The sequence below is a fragment of the Falco rusticolus genome, chromosome Z, assembly GCF_015220075.1.
Source record: "Falco rusticolus isolate bFalRus1 chromosome Z, bFalRus1.pri, whole genome shotgun sequence".
Classification (NCBI taxonomy): domain Eukaryota; kingdom Metazoa; phylum Chordata; class Aves; order Falconiformes; family Falconidae; genus Falco; species Falco rusticolus.
In genome coordinates, this window is record NC_051210.1 from 42052991 (window position 1) to 42077455 (window position 24465).

At 39.0% G+C, this 24465-nt stretch overlaps 1 protein-coding gene across 1 annotated transcript in view; it reads left to right on the forward strand.

The window, feature by feature from the left end:
* The window catches only part of FRMD3 (FERM domain containing 3), a 130963-nt gene that overhangs the window by 38288 nt on the left and 68210 nt on the right, over window positions 1–24465 (forward strand). Inside the window, exon 2 of the mRNA XM_037374257.1 lies at window positions 18345–18449. Within this exon, the coding sequence (XP_037230154.1) occupies window positions 18345–18449 (105 nt within the window). The remainder of the gene's footprint in view (window positions 1–18344; window positions 18450–24465) is intronic.

Genomic DNA, 24465 nt, shown 5'->3' on the forward strand with positions numbered 1-24465 from the left:
AAAGCCAGGTGTGCTGCTGTATGCATCCCATAGGGCCCTTGTAATCTTTCCCTCCTCCATTACCTGGGAAGTTTCTGCTTTCCTCTGCTTGGTACAACGGTGTCCTGGCAGAGAAGTCATCTGCCTGGCCTGGGCTGTAACCCAAATTACTGGCTGGGGGATACAAATGTTGTCCATATTTCATTTATGTGATCTTCATGATAACGTTAGACTGTGACTAATGGTCAGAATAAGAACTTGAATTTTCTGTGATCTTCTCCGAGAAGCCAGTATAGGCAAGAAAGTTTGCAGTCTGCCTTTTTTTTATTTGCTCTGTGCTTTGGGCAGGGGAGATTAGGGTTTTTCTTCACTTAGGGTGCATGTAGGGGAGAGCTAGAGTACTTCTAGTTATGTTGCTGAGGGGAGACATGCTCTGATATTCAGTGCTGCTGCTCTTGGGCACTTTATTCTCTTTATGAATAAGTAAATTTGCTCTTGAAAAGAAAACAAGTACATAACTTTATTACTTAGGTGTTTTCCATGAATGTACTAGGCAACCATGCGATGTTTTTGTAAGCAGACAAATTCCCTGGTCCATCCTTAATGCAGCTCCTTTCTGGAGGAGTTAGGTTATGTAACACCTATGTTATTTTGCACCACCAGGAGACAATCATAAGGCCCCTTATTAAGATGAAAAGTTAATAAGGATTTACCCTCTGCAGAGGGGATAGTTCATTGTTCAGACTAGTCTGGAGCAAGACTGTGTTCTTGACTGGCATTAAGTGGGTGGAATGGATGGGTGATTAGATCATCAAGCAGCATAATACAACTAAGCCCCCAGATGTTTTTGTTGCTGTATTTTAGGGTGTTCAGTGCTAGAAGAACATAACAGAGAAGGGTCTGGAAGATTCCTCACTATACCCAAATAGGCATCAAAATGTGAAGAAGTGGAATACAGCTTTTTTTTGCACATGAAGAATGAAATTGATAGCAAAGCAAACAGTAAAGCTGAAAACTGTCGAAACATAATTAATTAAGTCTAGGCAATTTGTCACTGGACGTTTTTATTACCAAGCATTAGAATTTATGAAACGGAAAAGATTATCAGGTATTTATCATAAATTATCAGAATAAAGGTTATTTATACAGTCGGCATAGCATTCAGACAGGAGATACTTTTCTGTATTGTCTTGCTGTTGCATTTGAAAGCAAGGTTGATATTCACAACAAAACAGTTTTTGGGCAGTGTAGTGTTTGGACCCATTAAGCTATTTCAATAAAATGTAGGTGTACTCATTCCTACATCACATATAATGCTGTAATGAATATACTCATTTTTGCATTTAAAATTTTAAATCAGTGATGCAGATGACCTTTAGATCTTTGCTTTTTCACAGTCTGGGCAGAAGGGTATTGCATTAGGAAAGATGAAACTTTGTCCTTGACATAGATTAATATCTCTGTTCAGGAGAAAAGCTGAGTTGAATCTAATTTATGTAGTCCTGGCAGAATGCTGTTGAAGGCTAATTGTATATTGATACTGTTTTGGTTGCACTAGTTAATTTACTGCATGCCATACAGTGTATTTGCTAGTCTTTTCCAGTACTGCTAATAGCAAGCATATAAAAATCATCCCCAAAATTGCAACATTGGCTCACAAGAAAAACAAACTGCATTTACACAATGCAGTTTGCCTCTTTTTTTTTCACTTCCTGGTGTTTTGAGGGGTTGGTGGGTTTTCCTTAGTTTGGGGTGCAGGTTTTCCTTGTTTTTTTTAAGTTCAACCAGAGATTCTTGTCCAGTTTTATGGCAGCTGGAGCTTTCAGTAACTCGAGTATCACAATGATTTTGATCCAATAACGGGAGTTGTCGTTGTCAGTCCCCTAGTAGCACCCTTAACACTGGGTGATGTGCAATAGGAGATGGATGTTGTGATAAGAGAAGAGTAGGATGGCTGCTACCTGATTGTGCAGTTGAGAGGCTGAGACCTCCTCCTGTTGTACCCCTTGTTTTGGAATATCATGATTTTCCTTTTGGTGATCAAAGAAAGAAACCAAAAAAAAGTATGTGAATTTTGAAGTTAATCTGTGAGCGTCTTTTTTCCTGTGCACAATGTAGTTATCTGGTAATATTTTCACAAGTAGAAGAATATGTTTTAGCTTTCTGGTAATTTCAAAGCTTTCCGGCACAGTCCATAGTTCAGAGCAGCAGATGAGGAAGAGTGAGTAAACTAGGAAATGTTCTAATTAAAACAGAGGAGAATCTGAAACAGCTACATGGGTTCTGAAGTGGGTGGAACTGCCACCCGCTGTAGGCAGGCTCTGTTTTCTGTGTCTGTTTTCTTCTCAGCTGAGCTTTTTTTTAGAGAACTTGACAAATATAAAGTTCAGCTCAAGCATTCGGTGTGTGGCTTTGAGGATTTCCCTTGTTTTTGCCAGGAGGGCGGAACCACACTTCCTTTTCCCCCAGTGCAGGGTAACATTACAAAGTTGTGCCACAGTGAGATGGAAACTGTGACTATCGCACAGGCAGGATTGATGGCAGGTGATTTTGGGGGTGGAGTGTGCAATTCTGTCCCAGGGTAAGCTGCCTGGCTGCCTTCTGTTTCACTAATCTGTCATGAACTTACTGGAAATGGGTGTTTCCAGTGCCAATACAAAAGGGTTATCCATACACCTTATTCTTTCTTTGGTGCCAGCTCTGCCATCAGCTACTGGAGGACAGGGCAGTAAGCGCCAGTGCAGGAAAATTGCTGGCTTTGGGAGCTTGAGTGCAACTCTATGTGTGTTGTTGCTTGAGGTCCGTGGCATGTGGGCAGTCTGCACGAGTCAGTGCAGAGGTGCTTTTGGGGATGGGGAGAGTGCCCAAAATGCACGGGGACAAGATCTGTGTTTGAGCAAGGGGCTGAAAACTCACTGGGCTTGGGAGAGCTGTTCTCACATCAGGTAATGGCTTTGCCGAACAATCAGAAGAAACTGCAAGCCTGTAATTCTCACCTAAAATGACATATACAGAAAATTAACTGCTTTCAGTATAAATTAGGAAGCTGAACTGACTATCATATGGGATTCCCCTAATGTTTGAATGCTTTGTTCTTCCTTTCATACTTTTTGGAGAAAGGATATCTAAACTTCACAGCTGTTCAAAATATCAGAAGCTGTTGGGATGGTGAAGCTTTACATCATTTTAAAGGTTGATGCTGAAAGCCAAAGTAGATATTTGAAATAGATTCCTGTGTATGTGTATTGTTTGGTTGGTCTGTAAAACATTTTGCCCAATATGGGGCTTCAAGTTGGCTGCTTATAGCTGTCTTAGGGACTCAATAAAATAAGGATGAGACTATATTGTACAACTTGGGGAAAAGTGGTGCATAAAACTTTGTAATATGTTCTGGTTTGTGAGAAAGTGGATATTATTAAATATGACAGCATATATATTTTTTAAAATAACAGTTTTTGAGTGCCGTCAAATAGATTATGGTCCTTCATTAAATCCTTTTGTTCAAAGGAGATTGTTGTAGATAGCTCTTTTTTTCAGTATATTTATTTTAGTAACAATGTTCATAGGGAATTATGGTGCTCCATGGTGCTATGCTGACAGTTTAACTGAAGCATTAGTTTAAGTTTTGTAAAGCTTGTAATGGCAGTAGAATAAACCAGGAACAGAATCTGCAGATTTTCAACCTTTTTTTTTTTTTTTTGTTAAAGCTCTAAATCAAGATTGACTGCCTCAGCTGCAGACACACTGTAGAAAAAAATGCAATTATTGAGCTTGACAAAAGATAAAGCTGGGTAGTATGAGACGTAAATTGGACAAAATTTTCCAAATTATACAGACAGCCAAATGATCTAATGGCCTTCTCTAAATTTAGTACTTTTTCTTGACATCTTTCTTATATATTTGTATATAAACTGTGCATGTGTGCCTATAGACACATATGCATCAAAATTATGGTGTGTGTATGTGTGAGATGTGTCAAAGATGCATTATAAGCTAGAAGAGGAAGTGCCTTTAATGAGCTGAATACATGATGATCATATTTTTTTATCTATTCACCATTGCTGTTATAGAATCTTAAATTAGTATTTCAAGATTAATATCTGCTGCTCTCCAAGATGGCTACGTATGAGTATGTACTACAGGGACTCAGTGGCGTCACTGTTTAAATAGGTAGTCATATGTAGAAATCAGTATTGGCATTTGGTTATTGAAAGACCTTTCCAACCACAGTGTGAAGCAGCGTCCTTCAGTAGTCATTTCTTTCTGACAGTTGTGCATTCAGTCAAATGCTCAGAGCTTGCAAGCTGTCATTAATTTACTTCTGGGTTTCTGTTTTCTGTTGAGAGAAAGTGGCAAAGACAACGCTTCTGAGCATACTAGCTGTTGGGTGTCTCAACGTGCTTTTCCTACCCACATGGTCTGAGGCTGGCTGCCCGCTATTGGGTGGCAAAGAGGGAGATGGGCTGGACTGGGAAGGGCTAGAGAAGACCAGGTGGTGGTGGGACGGGGGAGTACAAGAGCAGATGTCACTCTGCAATAAGCTTTAAATGCATTGGATGAAAGGGGATCTTCCACCTTACCTAGAAGAATACATCCTGATTTACTGGGTCTCACATGTCTTTGATAATGGTTACGCTTAACTCTGGTACTTTCTCAGCTGATGTGGGAGTCCCATGCTTTCCTTAAGGCTCTTTGGAGAGCACATGAAGATGGGTGGGTCTGGGTGACAGACAGAAGTGCACTTGGCGGTGAAGTCCTCCTCTCCATCTCTGCCTCCCTTCTACTTGCTGCTCATGCTTGTACTTAGGGCACATAGCTAGGGATGATTGCTGCATCCCACAGGAAGGGTGTAAGGGTGCTGATATGTCTGCTTGCTCTCTTGCCAGTTCCCATGCTGGCTTTTTTCTCACTTTATTTCCCAAAAGTTCTTTTGGCTTCACTGTGTCAGGCAGAAAGAAAAATCAAAAAAGTTGCCTTGTGCTGTAAGACAAAGTTACCTTTTCTTCTTTGGTGTCATTTGCTCATTTGTGCAACTTCTCCAGTTTGGAAAAAGAGGATCATTATAAAATAATTGCATCCTGAGGTTTTGCAGTCAGTTCTGGCACAGCAGGTATGAAGCTGTCAGAGCTTTGCTTGTTATCATCTGCATGTCAGCCTTGTGCTGGGTCTAGCTCTTTCTTAAGAGACTTTTTTTAAAGAGGATTCCCACCCCCCGTCCCCTCCCCCCCATAAGCCAGTAGCAGCCATAGATGATCTGGGTGAAGAGAAGAGAAAATGTAGCCTAAGTCTGCTGCCAAATTACAAAAGGTTTAGCACAGATCTTTCGACACTGAGAGGGGAGAAAAAGAAACCTTAGTTAACTTTCTATCTTGAGGTAATATTCAGACCTGTTCAGTGCCTTAGCAAGTTGCTCGGTTTTCATCCTGACATTTGCTGTGGTTCTGCTTTTACTCGAAATATGACAGGCATTAAAGAGAGCTTCTGATGCAACTGGTGACCTAGGAACCAGCTGCACAATATATTTATGAATGTAACGGTATGTTGTAATTTTTTATGGCTCCCCCCCCCCCCCCCCCCCCAACCACCGTGAGAGAACAGGACTTTATGTACAAAAATTTGCTTTGGTCCTTAAATACCTGTAAACAAGGTACTTTTGTGTTTGTTGGTTGGGGTTTTTTTGTGTCATCTTGTCTTGTTGTCGTCCCCCCGCCCCTGACTGACTTCTCTGGAGAGACTTGCTTAGGACAGCTATGCATTGCTTAGTTGCACACAGAATGTAGTTTTCACTGTATGGTTTTCTTACCCACCACTACCTATAGTAAAATGGATACAGGTCATCCCATTCAGTATCTTCTTCTGGTCTTTACTTGTTTTAATGAGTTTTTTTGTTCAGTTGCAATAGGCAATGTGGATAGCTGAGGGAATGTGCTGATAACTGGTAGTCAACGTGCATAAACATCATCCACATAATGTGCAATAAACTGAGTGACTTTACAATACTTTTCTTAAATGCCAGCTATGTGGAACAGCCTAGTCTACTCCCAGTGTTTAAACACATATTCAGAAGTATTTTAATTTTTTTTCCCTTTTTTTCTTCACTTTCAGCAGGGAGCTGAAATGTTATAAATACCAAAAGCAGCAAATTGTGTCCTGAATAGTGTTTCTGTGTTTCTGTGAGGTCAGGGTTTGCATTGAGCAATTGCATTGTCATTTGGTATGTAATTCAGGGCTTTGCTTTCTGGTTACTGGGTGTAAGAAATAATTTGTGGTGTCCTAGGATTTATTCCAGGGATGGGGATCTTAAAAGAGATAGGAGAGCAAGTACTGTTGAGAAGAATCAAGTGTGATAAGTTCCCAACTTAGTCAAAAAGGATGCATTTTAACAGTGTGTAGATATGTACCATGACTCAGAGGTGTGGAAAACAGACCAATTACTGAAACAGTGAAAAGCTGGGACAGTTTGCCTTTTATCTCTGCTGAGCACGTGGGAGCAGGGAGCCTGGGCACAGAACAGGAAGGTGAAGATGAATGTGGCAGAGCAAGGGAGAAAAGTGGAGTCTAGTAAGGGAAAAACAGTTTATTTGGTAAGGGACCTGTAAATTATATTGCTATATTATCTTCTTTTTTGCAGCTGTGGTTAATGGAGCAAGACTGTACAACACACGGTCTGTATTTTTACCAACCATTATTTAAAATGTGTTGTGTCTCTTGTGGTGACATTTAAAAGAAATTCAGAAAGAATTTTTGGTTTAAGTCTGGATTATATTTAATTGTACTTAAAAGAGTAAAAAAAACCCAACAACTTAGTATAGTTGTAATTTTGTAAGGTGATTACAAATGCAAGGGGAGCTCCAGCTGTGCTATCAAGTGGAAGTTTTATTTTAGGTAGTGCTAATGAGACAATTGATGTGGCTTTCAAGGACTGAATGACCCCCAGAAAGTGAGAAAGAAAGAAAAAAATCAATCCAGTTTCTCATACTATCAAAAATTTGTGAACTGGAAACTTTTTTTTGGCATAGAGACAGAAGTTTATATGACACAAGAGAATGAGTTCCTGATGCCAATAGCTGGCTTTTATTAAATATTGTTGGGGTTATTGGTGTAGGGTAGGCTCTATGTCCAAGGAATGCTTCTGGAGGGTTTCTTTTTCTAGTGTTTTCAATATTCCATAAATTTGCTTTTCTGAAGATTGGATAGCTAATCTTAAAAATTTAATGTTTGTTTTCCTTCACAACAAGCATTTAACAGCAGGGATTATTGGGGGTGGGGTGGGTATTGATGAAAGGTTCTTTTCTGTGTAATTATTTCTAACAGGAAAATATATTTATGCATGTGTGTCCATAAATTACTAATTGAGTGGTTTGGAAATAGTTTTTCATGGTGAAATAATTCTTTCAGTTCACCCCAAAGAGAGTAAAGGAATAGAACACTTTGGCAAATGGGAAATGACCCAACATGGTCCCTCAAGTTAGAACATTTCTGCAGTCAAAACACCTGGGGAAAGTGAGAGAGCATAGTGCAGCATTAATAAAGACCAAATAGTTTTCTCAGAAAAGAGTGAGTTACCTTGGGCAGGTAAGGAACATGAGTATTTGAAAGAAAAAAATGTGTTTATGGATTCTAAATTAGTAATAGGTGGGAGAGCTTCTTGGCATCCTCACCCTCTTACAAGCTATAAAAACCTTTTCACATATCCTGAGCAGGTACTATGACAAATGTCCTGTGAGGTTTTAATGATACGATTATATGGTACAACTATCACACAGCTCAAGTGCATAGCATGTTGAGGATTCTGCAGTTAGCCAAAAGTTTTTTTCATCTAGGCCGTTATCACATCAGATTAGAGTGTGAGTTATACTTTCAGCTGGTTCACTGGGAGCTGTTGACTACATCGCTGTGGCTGTGGGTCTTGTCTGCCAGGAGACATTAACTGTGATTTGCAGCACTTGCAGTGATTCAGTGTGCTGCAGAATTGATATTGCCAGACTACTGGCTGCACAGCTGGGCTTGTGATTCTGGAGTAATCCACATAATGATGGATCAAATTCCTGTAGTATCTAGTCATATATTCTGTTTTTTATGTAAGGTCTTGGCCTCACACATCACTAATAGCCTTTCAAATGGGCATTAATTCAGCAGTCAGGAAATCTCCCCCTCTAGGGATTATGTTCCATGATCTTACTTTTCTTTCGATTTCCCTCCTGCCCAGTGCATGCACACCCCATGTTGTGCTTGCAGGCACTCATGCTGTATTTCCCTGTGAGAGGGGAGGAACATGGGCGTTAACCCCAAGCTGGGGGGCTGAGGGACATCATCTGAGCCACTACCAGTGTTTACAGTAGCTCCCCTGCTCTGCTCGTCTCTTCTTCCAACTCACCCTTCTCTGCTGTGGTCATACTTTCCCACTTGGTGCGGAAACAACAGTGTGGCTGTTCCTGCATGACCGTCACTGTGGTTGGGGTTCAGTACATTCAGCTGAGCCCTGAAATGCAGCTGTGAAGTGGCATTCTTGCCCCTTACCAGTTGGTTGGTTTTCTTCAAGCAGCTTAACTAAGCTGTGTGACACCATGCTGATTCTTCTGCGTGTGCTTGGGGAAGTGTCTTGTTTGGCTAGAAGTATTTTTTGTTGGTTTTCTTTTTTAGAATACTTATTTTTGTACAAAAATGGGCACACTGCTGTGTATCTGTTAGAAAAGGCATATTTAAAGAATGGTACTTGAAGGAGAACACAGAGGAGGCCTCATTTTCTGGGTCTGCTGAACCCACTGAGAAGATTCAGTATTGCATGGGGCCAAGGGAGGGTTGTTGACCATCACCTGTACTGGCGGACATTAGGTAATTTGGTCAAAATCCTGATTTGGCTTTTGGGTTGCTTTGTCGGTGAGGGCTGAGAACTCATACTTGAAATCTCTCATCTGCTTTGCTAGTGTGGTATGGTGATGTGTCTTAGCTGTATCTTCCAAGTTAGTTTTGATGTCAGGGATGCAAGAGAGAAAGCAGAGTTAGCTGTGCTGAACAATTCTGGATATTGAATAAAATGATAGATTTGTTGACAGAAGCACTCAGTTCCTTTTAAGAAATCAATAGTGCCTCAGATAGCATCATGAATGCTGCACTAATGGAAGCTGTTATGAGAAGTGAACAGTTAATGCTACAAGCCTTCTGTGAAGCTGTCACTTCAGGGACATAAAACCTAAATGGTCAAGTGTTGCCTGTGTGCAGAGGGACAAATAATGATGATGAGCCATGTAAATGAATATTGCATTTGTGGTTTCTTCAGTTGCCTTCCTGCCTGGCTGGTGGTGACTTATGAGAACGGCAGTATGTGAACTATAAATACATCTTTTTGTCATTTATAATTTACTCATAGGTCAGAGTAATTTCCTTGCAGAACAGCACTGAGGTTGAGAGCTGATTGTGTGAAAGCTGTTATCTGTGCTCACTCCTGCTGTCCAAGTTTTACTGTGTAGTAGAATACAATTTTCATTTACTTAATGATTTTGCTTTTATAGTTGTTTCCATTGCATGGGACTGGCATTACTAATTTTTCTATGGTGTAATTGTTCTTTTTCCCCTTCATCTTTTATTATTTGACCACTGTCATCCTACAATAACCTCTAATTCAAGAGAGGGCAAAAATGTGCTGTTTTGTGGACAAAACTGTCCATCTGCTGCAAATGAATAGTGCAAAACTAAAGTAACCTTGAATAACCCTCTTCATTTCCCAACCAAGGTAGCACACAAGAAGTATCGTCTTTCACAAATATGTTTCTGACCTCACTACAGCAGACATTTCTGGGTAAATTTTCAATGCTGTGTATATTTAGCCATGCAGTTTCATTTAAGATTAATAGAACTTCCACACCTGCATTCACCCATACAGCCTTGAAATTGGTTTGCACTTCTTTTCTTCTCAGCATAGCCATTCTTCCTCTTTCTTTGCTTTCTCCTTTATGTTTGAAGATATATTTGTTTATTTGTTGCCCAAATGAAACAACCACAGGTTTGTAGTTGTTTGGGTTTTGGGTTTGGTTTTTTTTATATTTAGTTCCATTAATGAGTATTTGGGCCAGTTCTGTTTAATATCTTTATCAATGATCTGGACAAGGGGATTGAGTGCACCCTCAGTAGGTTTGCAGATGGCACCAAACTGGGGGGGGTGTTGACCTGCTGGAGGGGCAGGCAGGCTCTGCAGAGGGATCTGGACAGGCTGCACCGATGGGCTGAGGCCAATTGTATGAGGTTCAACAGGGCTCAGTGCCGGGTCCTGCCCTTGGGTCACAGCAGCCCCACACGGCGCTACAGGCTGGGGCAGAGCGGCTGGAAAGGGCCTGGTGGGAAAGGGCCTGGGGGTGCTGGTCCACAGCCGGCTGAGCGTGAGCCAGCAGTGTGCCCAGGTGGCCAAGGCGGCCAGCAGCACCCTGGCTGGTACCAGACACAGTGTGGCCAGCAGGACCAGGGCAGCGATGGTCCCCCTGTCCTGGGCACTGGTGAGGCCGCACCTCGAACGCTGTGTTCAGGTTTGGGCCCCTCCCTGCAAGAGGGACACTGAGGTGCTGCAGAGTTTCTACTGATAATTGAGGGCTCGGAAGTTTGAGTTTCAAGGCTAATACCTTTGTAAAAGTTATGGTCTTGACCAGAGGAGTGCAGGCAGTTTGTGTCTCGGGCATGAAGTGTTCTTGTGGGCAAAGGTTATCAAAGGTTAACTGCTAAATTCCCTATGAAATAAAATGGGCATTAATTCTCTAATGCTTTCACTCATGTATTCACATCCTTTTCTTTTTTTAGTCTGAAAGTCTTTCCCATTTTAAATTGTTAAATAAGATGGTAATTCAAATCTGAAGTTTTACTTCTGTTACTTTTGAGTAAGTTGGTGTTGCATCACTGTGCATTTCTACAGCATACATGTCTGGGAAGCTCTGCTGAAATGATGTTGTGGAAGCCCGGTGACTAAGGGAAATGTATTCTGGTTGCTTGTCTTATTAGGCGGCTTATTAGGAAGAGATGCATCTTTCATGGGCTTTATTCAGAAAGTGAGTAGATAAATAAGAGCAAGTACAGTTCTTCTCTGAGTATGTTTTTGTATCATATAGTGTATATTTGCTTTGTGCATTACAGTGTTGGGTTGTTACTCTCCTCCCTAGAGGATTTTCCCGTACATCCCTTCATTCTTCCCATTTATTGAGCGTGCGTCTTATTAGTCAGCTCCTTGTGGATGGTGTTGGGGCTGGATTTCCAACAGTGTAGTAGGGTGCCACTTTTTCCCTTCAGTTAAATGAAGATAATGAAAACTTTGCTACTGAGAGCACATTCTTTAATCTATTTCTGCCTGATTGGATGAAAAAGATCTGGTAGGTAAACAGGTCAAAGCCGTTTACAAAAGCTAGTTTTGTAACGTTGTGTAGTGAAATAAGTGAATTTACACATAACAAAATGTATTAAGAGACAGATTAAAAAAATCCATCCTCCCCTACATTCTAGAATTAGATGTTGATACAAATTATGGTTAGGTAATTGCCTATATGGAATAAGGGATACAATTTACAAGAGGTAATTCATGCAAAAAAAATGTATGGAAGAGGACTCTTGTAATTAAGTAAATGCCAGCTGCTTTATTGCAGTGTCATTTTTTGTTCTTTCCATGAAAAATTATTAGCACTGCTTTTTTCTCCCCCTTTTTCCAGGTTTGTAAAAATACAGGTAATTTCTCATCATAAACAAACAAATAGTCTGCCATGAATACTTTGATTCTAAAATCAGTTCCAAGTTGGGTTTTTATGAGCAAAAGTTTTTTGTCTTTTTTTTTCATTTTGAAACTTGAACAACAACAACAAAGTAAATTGCAGCTGGCCCTTCTTACAATTGAGAAAATTTTCCAGTTAAATGCTGTATAATAGACCTCCAGTGTACTTCAAGTAGTTTAAAATACCAGAGGGTGCTGATTATGAGTGGGAAGGAAATCCTTTTGAAGGGCTATAGCGTTTTAGTTGAGGAATGAAACAGACATGTTTTTAACTGTTCTTTGTATTTTGAAGGCGTTATGCAATATCCAGTTCTTGTGAAACATCTGCAGAAGGATGTTCTTATCACTGCTTACAAAGGTGGAGCAGAAAAGGCTAAGAGGTTGTCTGTATATCCGTCTTGGGAGCAGTTACTATCATTTGTAATCTCAGTGAATCCATAAATCCAAAGAGCCTTAAGAAATTTGCCCGGGATGTTGGAGGTTGTCAGGGTTAGGGCTGGCACAACATTGCTGGCTTGGAGCTGAGCCCATTCCACCTCACTGCCTTTGCTTGCTGCAGAATGAGGGTTCTGTTTTTGATGTTGCTATTTGTGCTCGACTTAAAAATTCATCTAGAAGATATGCTGAAATTCTGGCATGCCAGGTTGCTTTCCCTCTCGTTTTCCTCAGACCTCGTCCCCATTCAGTTCTGAAGGGTTGATAATAAATCAGTCCCATTCCTATAGTGTGTGCCCCAGTCTGGTGGTGATGCTTAGTGAACATTTTTGCTGTGACACTGGAAATAAATGCAGATGTGATGACAGCTGTCCCCAAACCAACATGAGCAGAGAATTGCTCCCATATGTCCTTTTACAGCCATACTTCTGTGTATGCAAGCAGGCCCTGATACTGAGCTATATAGAATATCTGTCAATGAAATGGAAGATGTATGCCTGTTGGGATTCAAGGTATTTCTCTCATGAAATGGCCTAGAAGAAATATGATCTTATTACTGGAGGAGGATGTTTGAAGAGAAGTCGGAAATAAGAGAGGTGGCAGTTGAGGAGGCAGTTTAACTCTGTAAATCTTTGTTGCTTTTTATCGTTTTTGTCAAGTATTGTCAATAGAACTATTTCAGTTTTCAGTGAGTAAAGATGCTTTTTGAATTAGTTTTTGCCTTAGACGAACTTCATGGTTTTGTCCATTTTTCTGATGTGGTTAGGTTTCTTTCTATGGTGGTATTATTATTATTCTCAAATTCATATATTAATTTTTTTACATCCATAGAACTTCAAAATATGTTACAGAAAAGAAGAAAACAAGCATACAAGATCAGTCATTACTCTTGCCTTGCCCAAGAGCCTGGATGTTCTATGCATTTAAACAGAAATACTGGTTGAATTGTGGCTTTAATTTACTTTTTTTTTTTTTTTTTTTTGAGTGGATTTAAGCTTAAGTAAGTACTTAAGTATGTGAGCAGCTTTGCATGGAGGGTCGCTGTTGGGAACTGTTCGCACAAGTAAAGTCACTCATGGGATGAGGATTGAAATCCCTGGTACAAATAAACTCTGTGTTTATAACTCTGCACTCCTTCTTAGTAATGTCAGTGGCTTCCTGACAGAGATAAGCACAGCTGGCAGGACTTCAGTGGTTAGATAACAGAGCAGCAGCGTGGTGTTTAATCTGCTTGTGACTCTTGCTCTTCCTTGTGACGACATTAAGATTAATAGACACAGAACTCCACAGCAAAGCAGATGCAAATAGGGAAGACATTTCACTGAATGCAAGATCTTAAATTGCTACAAAAGGTTTTCCTCTCACTTTCAGAATTGTAAAAGTCACAGATGTTTACATCATCAGAGAGAGGTTAAATTGCCACAAGAAGATACGCTCTCCCTTGCTTTTTAACTTGCACAAAGAAACTAGGAATAAAAAAAGAAATCTCCACAAGCAAGCACGAGATTGGGATATTGTGTTAGACTGAAACTGTTTAAGAGCCATGGAGATCTTTGGATTCATTTCTATGTAAAAGAAGAGATACCAAGGAATTGGGTTACTCAGTCATAAATTTGCAGAGTTGCAGAAATGGAAGCCATAATACTAGTGTCTGGTAGTGAAAATGAAGCATCTCTGCAGTCTTTTACTTGGTTCCTAGAGTTAAGGAAGAAACTCAGGTTGTCCAGTGAATCCATCAATAGAGGACTCTGTATGATTATGTTTTCATGTTTTGTTGGGAGTGGAGAATGGCCCTTGCTTTGCTCGGTTCTTTTGAAACAGCTGCTAGTTTAATTTGATACATACTTGTTTCAATAGAAAAGAAAAATTTTGATCCAGCTTAAAAAGCAGAGTTTAACAGCTATTTGCTAGTTGACCTTCTGTCTTCAGGGATCCTGTCATTTACATGGTATTATATCCCTTGCATGCATGTTGGGGTTTGTTGTGGGATTTTAGTGGTATTAAGGTCAGGTATTCAAATGCAGCCTTAGGAAAAACATGTCCAGCCTGTCTGTGCCAATTTATCTAAGCAAATCGGAGAGTTCCTCAAATTATTTATAGGAATCAACAGAAACCTATTTTTGAGCGTCTGTGTGGAATGGCTACATTATAGTTCTTTGTTTAAGGCCGTTTTAAAAAGCACTTTTCATGGAGTACGGGTTACAAGAATCTGAAAGAAAATATATCTCAGCTGAGATAGCCAGATGTTGTATTTGAATTAATAGACTTAGAAAAAAGTGGGTTGTTTAACTTGGTATTCTTTTGTTGAGAACAGTGTATTTGATTACAGTCCAAGACATTTTGGTTCTCTTGCTTACACACTTTTGAGACTCTTGTTTCTGCCTGGATTGGTCTTCTCTACTTGGGAATAGTTGATGAGTTCTGGGTGAACTGTGGTATATATAATCAAACGTTTCAGCTGTGAAGCTTTTAAAAGACTTGATCTTCACTCAGATTCCTGTGGTCTGTTGCTGACATTTTCAGTAGTGGTTCAAATAATGCTTTGTTTATGATGTCATTTTTTCATGTTCTGACAAACATGCTGAAATGTAGCATAAAAATATTATTCTAAACTGCTGAAAAGTACTTTATTGGTATAGCAGGGTTTGAGGTTTGTTTTTATTTGGTTGTTTGGGTTTGGGGTTTTTTTGTTTTTTGTTTTTTTATTTGAAGGATCATTTAATTGGAAAACTATATGGCAACTGTCTGAAATTTCAGGCAATGCTTTTTATTCATTATTCTGTGGCCCAAATCCATTCCTGTGCTCTGTTGTGGATGACTGGCAGTTCCTAATTTAATTTATTCATATTCTTTCGCAAATGAGAATAAACTTTGGATTTAACATATTCTTTTGTAATGTAATAAATGTATCAAAGAATACAGGAGATGAGAAGGATCATCAGATTCTAAAGCTCAGGAGAATTTGGAATTTTATTAGAGAAATGTAGAAAATGTTTATGGATGCTGTTTGCAGAAAACAAAATGAACAGCCATTGCCTATCTTTGCCCCACTGTCTGTGATGAATTCAGACTTGAGGTGCTCTGTGCCACATCAAGTATGTTCCCCTGTGTACACGTGATCTGAATTTTTTCAAATTTCAGGTATTTAAAAAGTCTAATAGTGGAACATTTACAACATGAGTATTTTTTATGAGAACAGTCATTACATTATGTATGTGCCCATTTAGCCACTTCTATACATCTTGAACCATTTTTAATATCTGTTAATGAATCACATGGAACTTGAAGCCTGACTAAGTAGCACGATTAACTGAAGTGTGTATTAACCAAGGGTGAAGTTATTAACTAGTCCCTTTTATTTATCTGTGGAGGGCTTAAGGATTCCTAGAGCATGAATTTAGCTTGGAGGCTTTTGTTCATTTGCTCTTTTTTGTTTGATTCATTTGCATCATCTATCTTTCAAGCAAGAAAAGTAGGGCATCAATTCATTTTAGAAAGGGAGTGTTGTAACTGGATTGAAAAACACTGTACATGGCCTAGCCTTTTATCACATTGCTTAAGAACTCAAAAAACTTATGTGATTATTTAGATGGGTGAAGCAAAGTGCTTTTTAAATGAATGGGTTAGAATGTGAACCTATAGAAGCTAATGGATTACTGACTGCTCTCCAGGTAACACCCTCTAATGTTGTCAGATGAAAATACGACTAGTCTAATTTCCTCATTTCCAGTGTTTTAAAAATGGATTTCTTTTGTACAGGGTTGTCAGTAAAATCTATTTTGATGCATTTGACTGTACCTGAGTCATCTAATAGCTGTTATTCCCCACTTCTATTTAGTTCATTGTAGATTCATCTTAAAACTGTGCAACTTGAATTTCACATCTGTGTTCAGATTTTTCCTACTGCCTTTGTATTGAAATGTCGCTGTGCTAATTTTCTCAATATTTTGATAGTCTTGCTTATCACATAGTCACAAAAGTTTGCAGACACTTCTAAGATTTTAAGCTAGAAAATACTCCATTGAGGTATGACTGTATAAGTGTAAACCTTTTTTTGTTGGTCATGAAGAAAGTGGCAGTTTTCTTTTTGTACTTTTCAATCTTTGATACTGGCTTTGCCTTTTGAGGAAGATTTTCCCTGTGCAGTCACTCGCACACCCGTACTTGTGACTGGGTACAGTATAAAAAAATGTCAGTGTATATGTTAAGCGTTCTTAACAGCAAACAAGTCTGTTCTTAAATGTCCGGAGGCTGGAAAGAAAAATTACAGAAAGAAACTTGTTGCAGCTGTATTTTAGGGGAGAAGGTAGCAGTGTAGGGCACAAAGCATGAGGCTGAGTGAGCATGTACAGAAAACAGAGAAATTTGGTTAACATACTTTGACACTGGCCATTTAAAAATAGGAAAACAAAGTACTGAAATACCATGTGCCATCAAGGCAGGGGTATCCTCCAGGCAAGCAGCAGCATATGGAAGAGTAAGGGACACATAGTGAGGGGTAAATACATAGGAGATAGGAGGTGGAGGAAAGAAACAGTAGTTGAAGTAGATGGCTTACAGAAGGGGAAGAGAAGCAGAGACCCCACATCTAAGAAAAAGAATTAGCAATTCCTTTGTAGCTGGAAATGAATCTGGGAGGAGAGAAGGTCCGTGTGGCAGGGAAGGGGCTGGCCACAGGAGCCCTGGTGCCCTGGAAGGGCCATGCAGCTCTCTGTCAATGCCTTCACCAAGCGTGCTTCGTCTGTATGCTCGGTGATGGGAGCAAAAGGATGATAACTGTATCCATATCAGAATTCTTTATTGATTGTAAAGAAAAAAACAGAGCAGTGGTTCACAGATTGTGTTCTTTTCTAACGCTCCAGTCTTGAAGCGTGTCTCATTTTTCCTGTGGGAAGCAGTAGGTTTCACTGGACAGTGGTGGTCCCAAGGCCATTGCTTCCTCTGCCCTTTAGAGTGTGACCTTGGATAGGTTACAGTGCTGTTTTTGCCTCAGCTGCTTCTCTATGAAATGTAGGTGATAACTATGTTTAATTTTGTAAAGTACCTTGAGAAATGCAGGAGCTACCTATTCATTTTTGCTTAGCTATATGGTTTAAATTCCCTGTTAGCTTCTTGAAGAAAGGTTGAATAAGGCATAGAATTAAAGTTTTCAGGGAATCATTTGGAGGAACAATTAGGTAATTTTTTTATATAATTTGATTGCTTACCCTGTGTAGATTCTATTTTTAGACATTAAAGAGCTAAGTTCAAGTTGTTTCATGTCAGCAAAGGGTAGAGTCTTGCAAACTCGCTACCCGGTGCACAGCAGAGATGTCTTAGTGCAGGACCAGGGTAGACAGATCAAGGGAGAGAGATGTAGAGACCTGAAACTATGATGTAGTGAAACACCTTTGTCTGCTTAGAGTGGAGTGTTTTAGGAGAACAGCTTTAGCCCGGTGTTTATACTCATCACAGTTCAGAAAAAAAAAACCAACAACCCAACAGATTTGAAATTTATTGAACAAATCTTAATTTCATGTAGGTTCTCTTTATCAGGCAGTAGATTAAGGAGAAATGAAACACAGGATAGAGACTGAAGAAAGCAGAAATAATGAATAAGTTTTTTAACTAACCACTGTGTATACACTAAGTTTCCTTAAGTCTATAGTTACCCAGTGACAATGCAAAGATGAAGACATCTCTTTTAGTGATTTGGGCATTTATTCCCTGTACTGTAGTGCTGTCTGGGAATTAAGGATCAGGTCTGTCTGGCTGTGGGCATTACGGAAAAATCTTGGAAGGTACTCACTGCCAAAACTGCTTGCAAACTTGGGCTATGTGAAAAAACATGGTTTGAAATTCCATACGTAAATGGTATCTATTACGCCATTATAGCATCAGGTGGAAATACAGTTACTAGTAATATGTTAAATGTTATAAATGTGCAGCTATTAGAGAGTTTTCCTGAGGCAGGAGTAGTGATGATATTTTCTTAACAAATCAATTTGTGAATGTGCAGGGAGTATATCAATCACTGATCTCCTGCATCTTTTAGAGGAGATAAATGCTCAAATCCTTGGCCTCATCTGAATAACAATAAATTTCACGTGCCATTTTCCTTGACACTTCAATTAGGTTTTTTTTAATATTTATAGACAGCAAGTTCAGAATACTCAGAATAATGTATCAATTCTTTCTCTTTTTACAGAGGGAAACTAAAGGTCAGTTTCTCATAGATCACATCTGCAACTATTACAGCTTGCTGGAAAAAGACTATTTTGGCATTCGATATGTTGACCCTGAGAAGCAGAGGGTACGTATATGAACTCTTACTACATTTACTTTTAAGTAATGTTAAACTGATTATTTTTTTCCCCAATAAGCAGGCAAGTTTTAATGCAAAGTTATGGATCTCTGAGGGCTTATGCTCTGGCCGTAATCCATAGAGGTTCTTAAAGTGGCATTATTAAATTTTCCCCTCAGTTCATGTATTTAGTAGCAGTAAATAGATATATTCTGATTTGTGTAGTTTTCCTGGCACTGAAGATAGAAGAGATCTATGGGCATGACTCAGATGTAGCACAGGGTAGCTCTAGGCTCTGGCAGTGCACTGGAATTTGGATTTCTGTTTTGCTGTAGAGTATACATCCTGAGACATGTAGGCAGGAATCCTATTGAGTTCAACAGCTAAAAGCATCATTCAGGTTCACTTTTCACAGGGCACATGGGCTTAGATATCTGTAATACACAAAATAGGTATGATTTGTTGGGTTGTGGGGGAGTCTTCAGGTTAGCTCTCCCCATGAACATCTTTACATTTGTGGAATGAAATTTACAAGCCTGTGCTCTAGGCATTTGTGTGGACAGTGATTTTTCATCTTTCTTAGGTGGAAGGTGGTCCTGCAGGTTGTACTCTGTATATGATTTGCTACTGCTACTCCTTGTTTGTTTTCAGATGATTGTTACTGTTTGAGAGCAGGAAAGGATGCAGGAGTCCTCAGACAATGGAATTCAGAACTTCTTCACTGTGTGGTCCTGCTAGTCTCAAGATTAAGGCTTGAATATGTCTTTAAATATCTGGCATCTACTGGCTTTTAATCTCTGAAGATGATCACTAGCTTGAAATGGCTATGATTCAGGATAAGAACATTTTGCTGGATATCTCTTGCTACACCCTAATTAGTTCTGTCAAAAATGATTGGGAAACACGCTCTGGTCAACCTTACAGAATTGCAATAGCTTTGCAAAGCTGCAGCAGGTCATTTCCATTGCATCCTCCTTTTAAAATTAAAATAACTAGAAGAATGATTAGCGGTTATTCTGACCAATGTACTTAATTCTTCACAATCATTAAATTTATAGAGGTGTTCACCTGGTTGAAAACAATAGGAGAAGCAGGTGGAGTGCTGGATTAGACTGTAATGAGGTAGGGCTTAATGAATACTTACTTTTGCTGAGCCTTTCTCTGACAGTCACACAAAAATTGCTACAGAAAAGCTATTTTACTTAATAGCAATCAAGAGGGGTTTTTTTTTTAGTAAAAGCTTTAATTTTTTTGGCAGAATACTTTAAAAAAGTGATGCTTCAGAAAAAAATAAAAAAAACCCACTCCTGTTGGGATGCTTGTTATATCATACCTTATATGGTTCCCATGTTTTAAAGAACTGTTAACTATATTGACAAATTCACTGCAGTACCAGTCTTGGCTTCACAGCTTACTTTTAGGTCTTATAGTGTGGCTAATTCTGTGTTAAGTTTATGAAAGATTATTGTACTGAAGGTTTCTCTTAGTTAGTACTAAAAGACAATCTGAGAAAACATTTATGTTCTTACCTAAAAAATCTTAGGTCTTCATTTGCCTTTATATCCAACAACTGAGAATACTGTGGCCATCCTGTGTAGCAGGATGGCTTGTATCGACTGGCACATTCTTCAGCTGGAATTTTTTAGGCAAACTTCTCAAGCTTACATTTTCCATACATGCATTTTTAAATGCTGATTTATAATTACTCTTGTGTATTTAAACATATGGTAACTTCTCTAATAGCGTATTAGTTGTTGATTTTAAACTCTGATGAATTAAAACATAAATTGTAAGGGTCATTTCTTTAGACTTCTTTAGATTTAAAAATGCTCTGGATGATGAATTGAAAGTGACATAAATTTTTCTCCTAGGTTTATTACAATTCATCAAAATAAGCTATTTTAATATGCAGTTATTCTGTTGTCCCTTTGTCCTGTTCTGATGTTTTTTTTTCTTTTTTAAGATTGCACTTCTAAACTTTTAGACATAGATTGCTTTCCCTCAGAGTGGATATTTCCTCTGCAACAAACCCTGTCCTAAAGACTAAACTGCAGACAAATGTTCTAATAGAAGAATAGTTCTTTTTTTTTTCTTTTTTTTTTTTCTTTTTTTGACAGTTTTACATCATCTGGTTCTTTTGAATCTCTGATCTTGTTGAGGTTTGCTTACCTGAGTCTTAGCTCTGTATCACATACAGTTGCATTGATGTCTACCAGTCAGATGTAAGAAGACTGTGAAACTGTAATTACAGTTCATCTCCCATCAGCAGACTATTCTGAGCTTTTTCTGATCTTAAAGAAACATACTAACCAACAGTCTCCCGGTACTATAACAATGTGGGACTCTATGGATAAGTGTGGTGGGGCCCAAGCACTGTAGTTACATAAAGTTCATCGGCAAACAGCACAGTAGAAAAATAGAGGAAATCATGATTTTGAAATGATGAGGTAGGTGATGGCTTTTCCCACAGTTTTGTATTTTAGTAGTTCTGAGCGTAGCTACCTGAAATTCATGTTAACAAAAGCCCCTGAGATTCCAGAAGAGTAGTTGTTTAGGTCTGTGGTTATAGAGATGAGCTATAGCAAGTATAAGATGTAGCGGGGTCACAGGGGTAATGTCACATCATTGTAGCCACCTTACACGAAACAGTACTTACAGCTCTGTAGAAGAGATTTCTGAAGCTCTGTGGAATTCTTGCAGGTCCCACCAAGGAAAAAGGGAGAGACATTTCCTGCAGTACATTCTTATGGGTCTGTTAGATGCATTACAAAATGGAAACAGTAAGATCTGTATGTGGAATTCACAGAGAGCTTCATTCTAAAGTTAAATCTGGTGATTTGACTGAGAACAGTTGCTTTGAAGGGAAGTGATAATTTATCCTAAACCAGTTCAATAATGTATGTGATAATGCACTTCAGTGCCTTGTGGACAAATAAAGAGATATGGGACAATGAATAAAATGAATATTCCCTGGTCTGGTGTTGGCATGATGTGGCTATGACAAAAGACAACACTTTGTTTGCCCCTTGTTAGGATTGTATTTTCAGGAAAGTATTAAAGTCGTTACACCCTAATGAGACTGCAGTTATTCTGATCTAGACGTCTGCATTTAGGAAAGATCAGTTTAACTGAATCAGGAGATGGACTGTTAGAAAGATAAAGAGAATGGAGAACTTGTTTTTGAGATGATATTAAGAACAGCATAACCCGCTTAGTGCAGCAAAACAAAGGATAAGAGGATACGGTTATGCATGCATCAGAGTGTAAAGCAGAAAGAAAAAGAAAGTTTGAGCATGAGAGGTGGCTTCTTAATTAAGCCAATGAGAGCTGTAATGTCTGCAACAGCCATAATAGAGGCAACAGGGCAAAATTTTTAACTAGATTTGTGATGAATTTTAAGACAGATCTCTATAATTTTATGGAAGGGTTTATGTTAAACATTGATAGAGTTAAAGACCAGGCATAATTTTCTGAGTTTTTTTTCAAAGAATATGTAATAAAAGCTGAAACAAGAAAGCGTAATTTTTTTTTTTACGCTTTTTGATTGATTCTGATGCAGGTAGTGTACAATTCATGTTACTTTGCCTGTTTTCTTGGAAGTGTTGAATGCCTCTGTTGTAGTTTATATTCCACTGCATAGTCTCTGCTTCTGCACAGATAGGGCTATAGCTGTGGTTCCAAATGGAACTGCCAAAGTCATGCATTTAATTCTGGCTTTTAGTGAATTATTCTTGATTGGCTCTGAATGGTAAAGTTATATGACATAATAGTATATTATTATATAGTATACACACACACATATATATATATATATGAATATTGTGCAGAATTACTCCTGCTGGAATTTAGTCTATCAGTGATGCTTGCCTCTCTCTTATTTGTATGTAATTTTTTTTGTGAAGGTTACAGAGTTGCTCCAAAAGCTAATTTGCAGTCCTTTTGTTTTGTCATCTATTGAGAGAGCTCAAGCAGGCAAAAATACCAGCTTCAATTCATCCTAAGTGTCTTCTTTCCCAGTATGCTACCAAAATGTAGCATTTTGACTTAGGAGTGTTGAAACACTTCACTGAGTTTGAGAATTTAAAAAATGAACGGTTTCAGTATTTCAGATGTTTCAAATGAAATGTTTAAATATTTGTGTTTAGAACATTCAGAACTTCTGACTATGTGAAAAATTTAGATGATTGAGCTCATTGTCTTAGGCTGGAACAAAATTTTGAAATGTGGGAAAACTGTGGTGGGAAACAGCTACTGTTTTTATAGGTCAATTTTCAAGTAAGTTATGATGTATACCTCCTTCCCCCCCCTTAAATAATAAACTTTTCCTTCTGCATAAGTAAAACGTGTGCGGATATGTTAGGCATAGTCAAACTATAAAATTTTCTATAGCTTTTCATTTTCTATTCCAGACCAAAAAAGAAACTGGAAGACACTCCTAACAGAAGGCAGCATGTAGCTTTTTAATTATGTTTGGATATGCATGAGAGTAACAATGCCAATGAACTAGCAGTTAAAGACTCTAGGTTCTACATCATATCTGCTGTTTTATCGTCTAGCATTACATTTGGATGTTCCTTTGGGGAAACTGTGCCTTAGGGTAGCTTCAGAAAAGCCAGGATTGTAGTAAAAGTATGCAGTAAATTGCAGCATGCCATTTGGTGTCTAATGGTACTATGCTGGGAACAAATGATTTCCTAGTGTTCACTGTTGAATTTTTTGTCTGGATTTCTGAGAAAACTAGGTATATGGGATCCCATTGGCCTTCTCCCCAACTCTTACGTGTAGTAACTTTTGAAGCCAGCTTTGGTCGATATTTTATGGTGTATAGGTCTCAAACATTACATTCCTGTAAGGTTTCATCAAGATAAGCTGCCACATAGATGGGTAAATCCCTATTATTATTCTTACCGAGGGAAATGCTGTAGGGCAACACTCCCCCATGGGGAATCTAGAGAGAGCTGGGAGAGAGACACTAAGAACCCAGAAACCATCATTTGGAGCTTGTAGTTTTTAGAAACGGGTAGTTTCAAACAGGGGACATATCTCGAGGAGGTGTTACTGGTTCTGCTACTCCAGGAGCTACCTGTTGGTATATCTTCATGTAATAGATACTCTTACCCTTGAGGATATGCAGCATAGCTAATTCTGTGCCAGATACCCTGGGTTGACTGAGCACTTTTTTGTGATTTTGGGGCTGTTAGAGTTGGGAATAGGATGTTATGATGCAGCTACTGTTCAGCATCCTCACTAGAGATTGCAACTAGAGAACCCTTGTTGAGGGATCCCACTGGTATTAAGGGCAGTAGAGGACTGGGCTGAAGGAAGATGGTAATGTGGTGAAATGTTTTCTTCAAGTCCCTTCAGTAAGGCATCTGAGCAGTGATTTATAGTTGGAAATACTTGTTTCCCCCTTTTTACTCCCAATAGGTGGATTTGAGCATGTGCTTGTAATTATGTTTTTGAATGTGAAGATATGTGGCAGTTAGGCAGAAATACCTTGGAGCTACCCATGAGGTACGTTGGAAGTGTTAGGTGTTATGAAAAGGCTTTGTTAGGACCGTGAAGCAACTGTGAAGTCTCACCAGTCAGCGTACAAATGTTTGAGACTGTCATCACCCTGAAGCATTAAGATGCTTTGTCATTTGGATGTGCTGCAGGGCTACTCAGGAGCAGTGCAGTGGTTTTAGCTCTGTGCATGTATCCCTGGCAGTATGAAAGCAAGGCTGTATGACCAGTGAAACTGCTGTATGAATACACTCCAGCTATGCAGCTTATCTTTAATGGTGGCTGTGAGTATGCTGGGATTTCCTGACTTTTCCCAGAGTTAGAAGGATGACACTGTGCACCACTGATTTGCCAGTGCTTCTGCCAGTCTCTCTGTGGAGAATTGTTGCAAATACAATTCTTGTTTTCCTTTCAAGCTTAGATGAGACCAAAACCGCTAGGCATCTCTACACACAGGTAGTTTTTTCTCAGATTACATGTTTATTTCACTAGAAAGGCTGCTGGGGAGTTCCATTTGTAT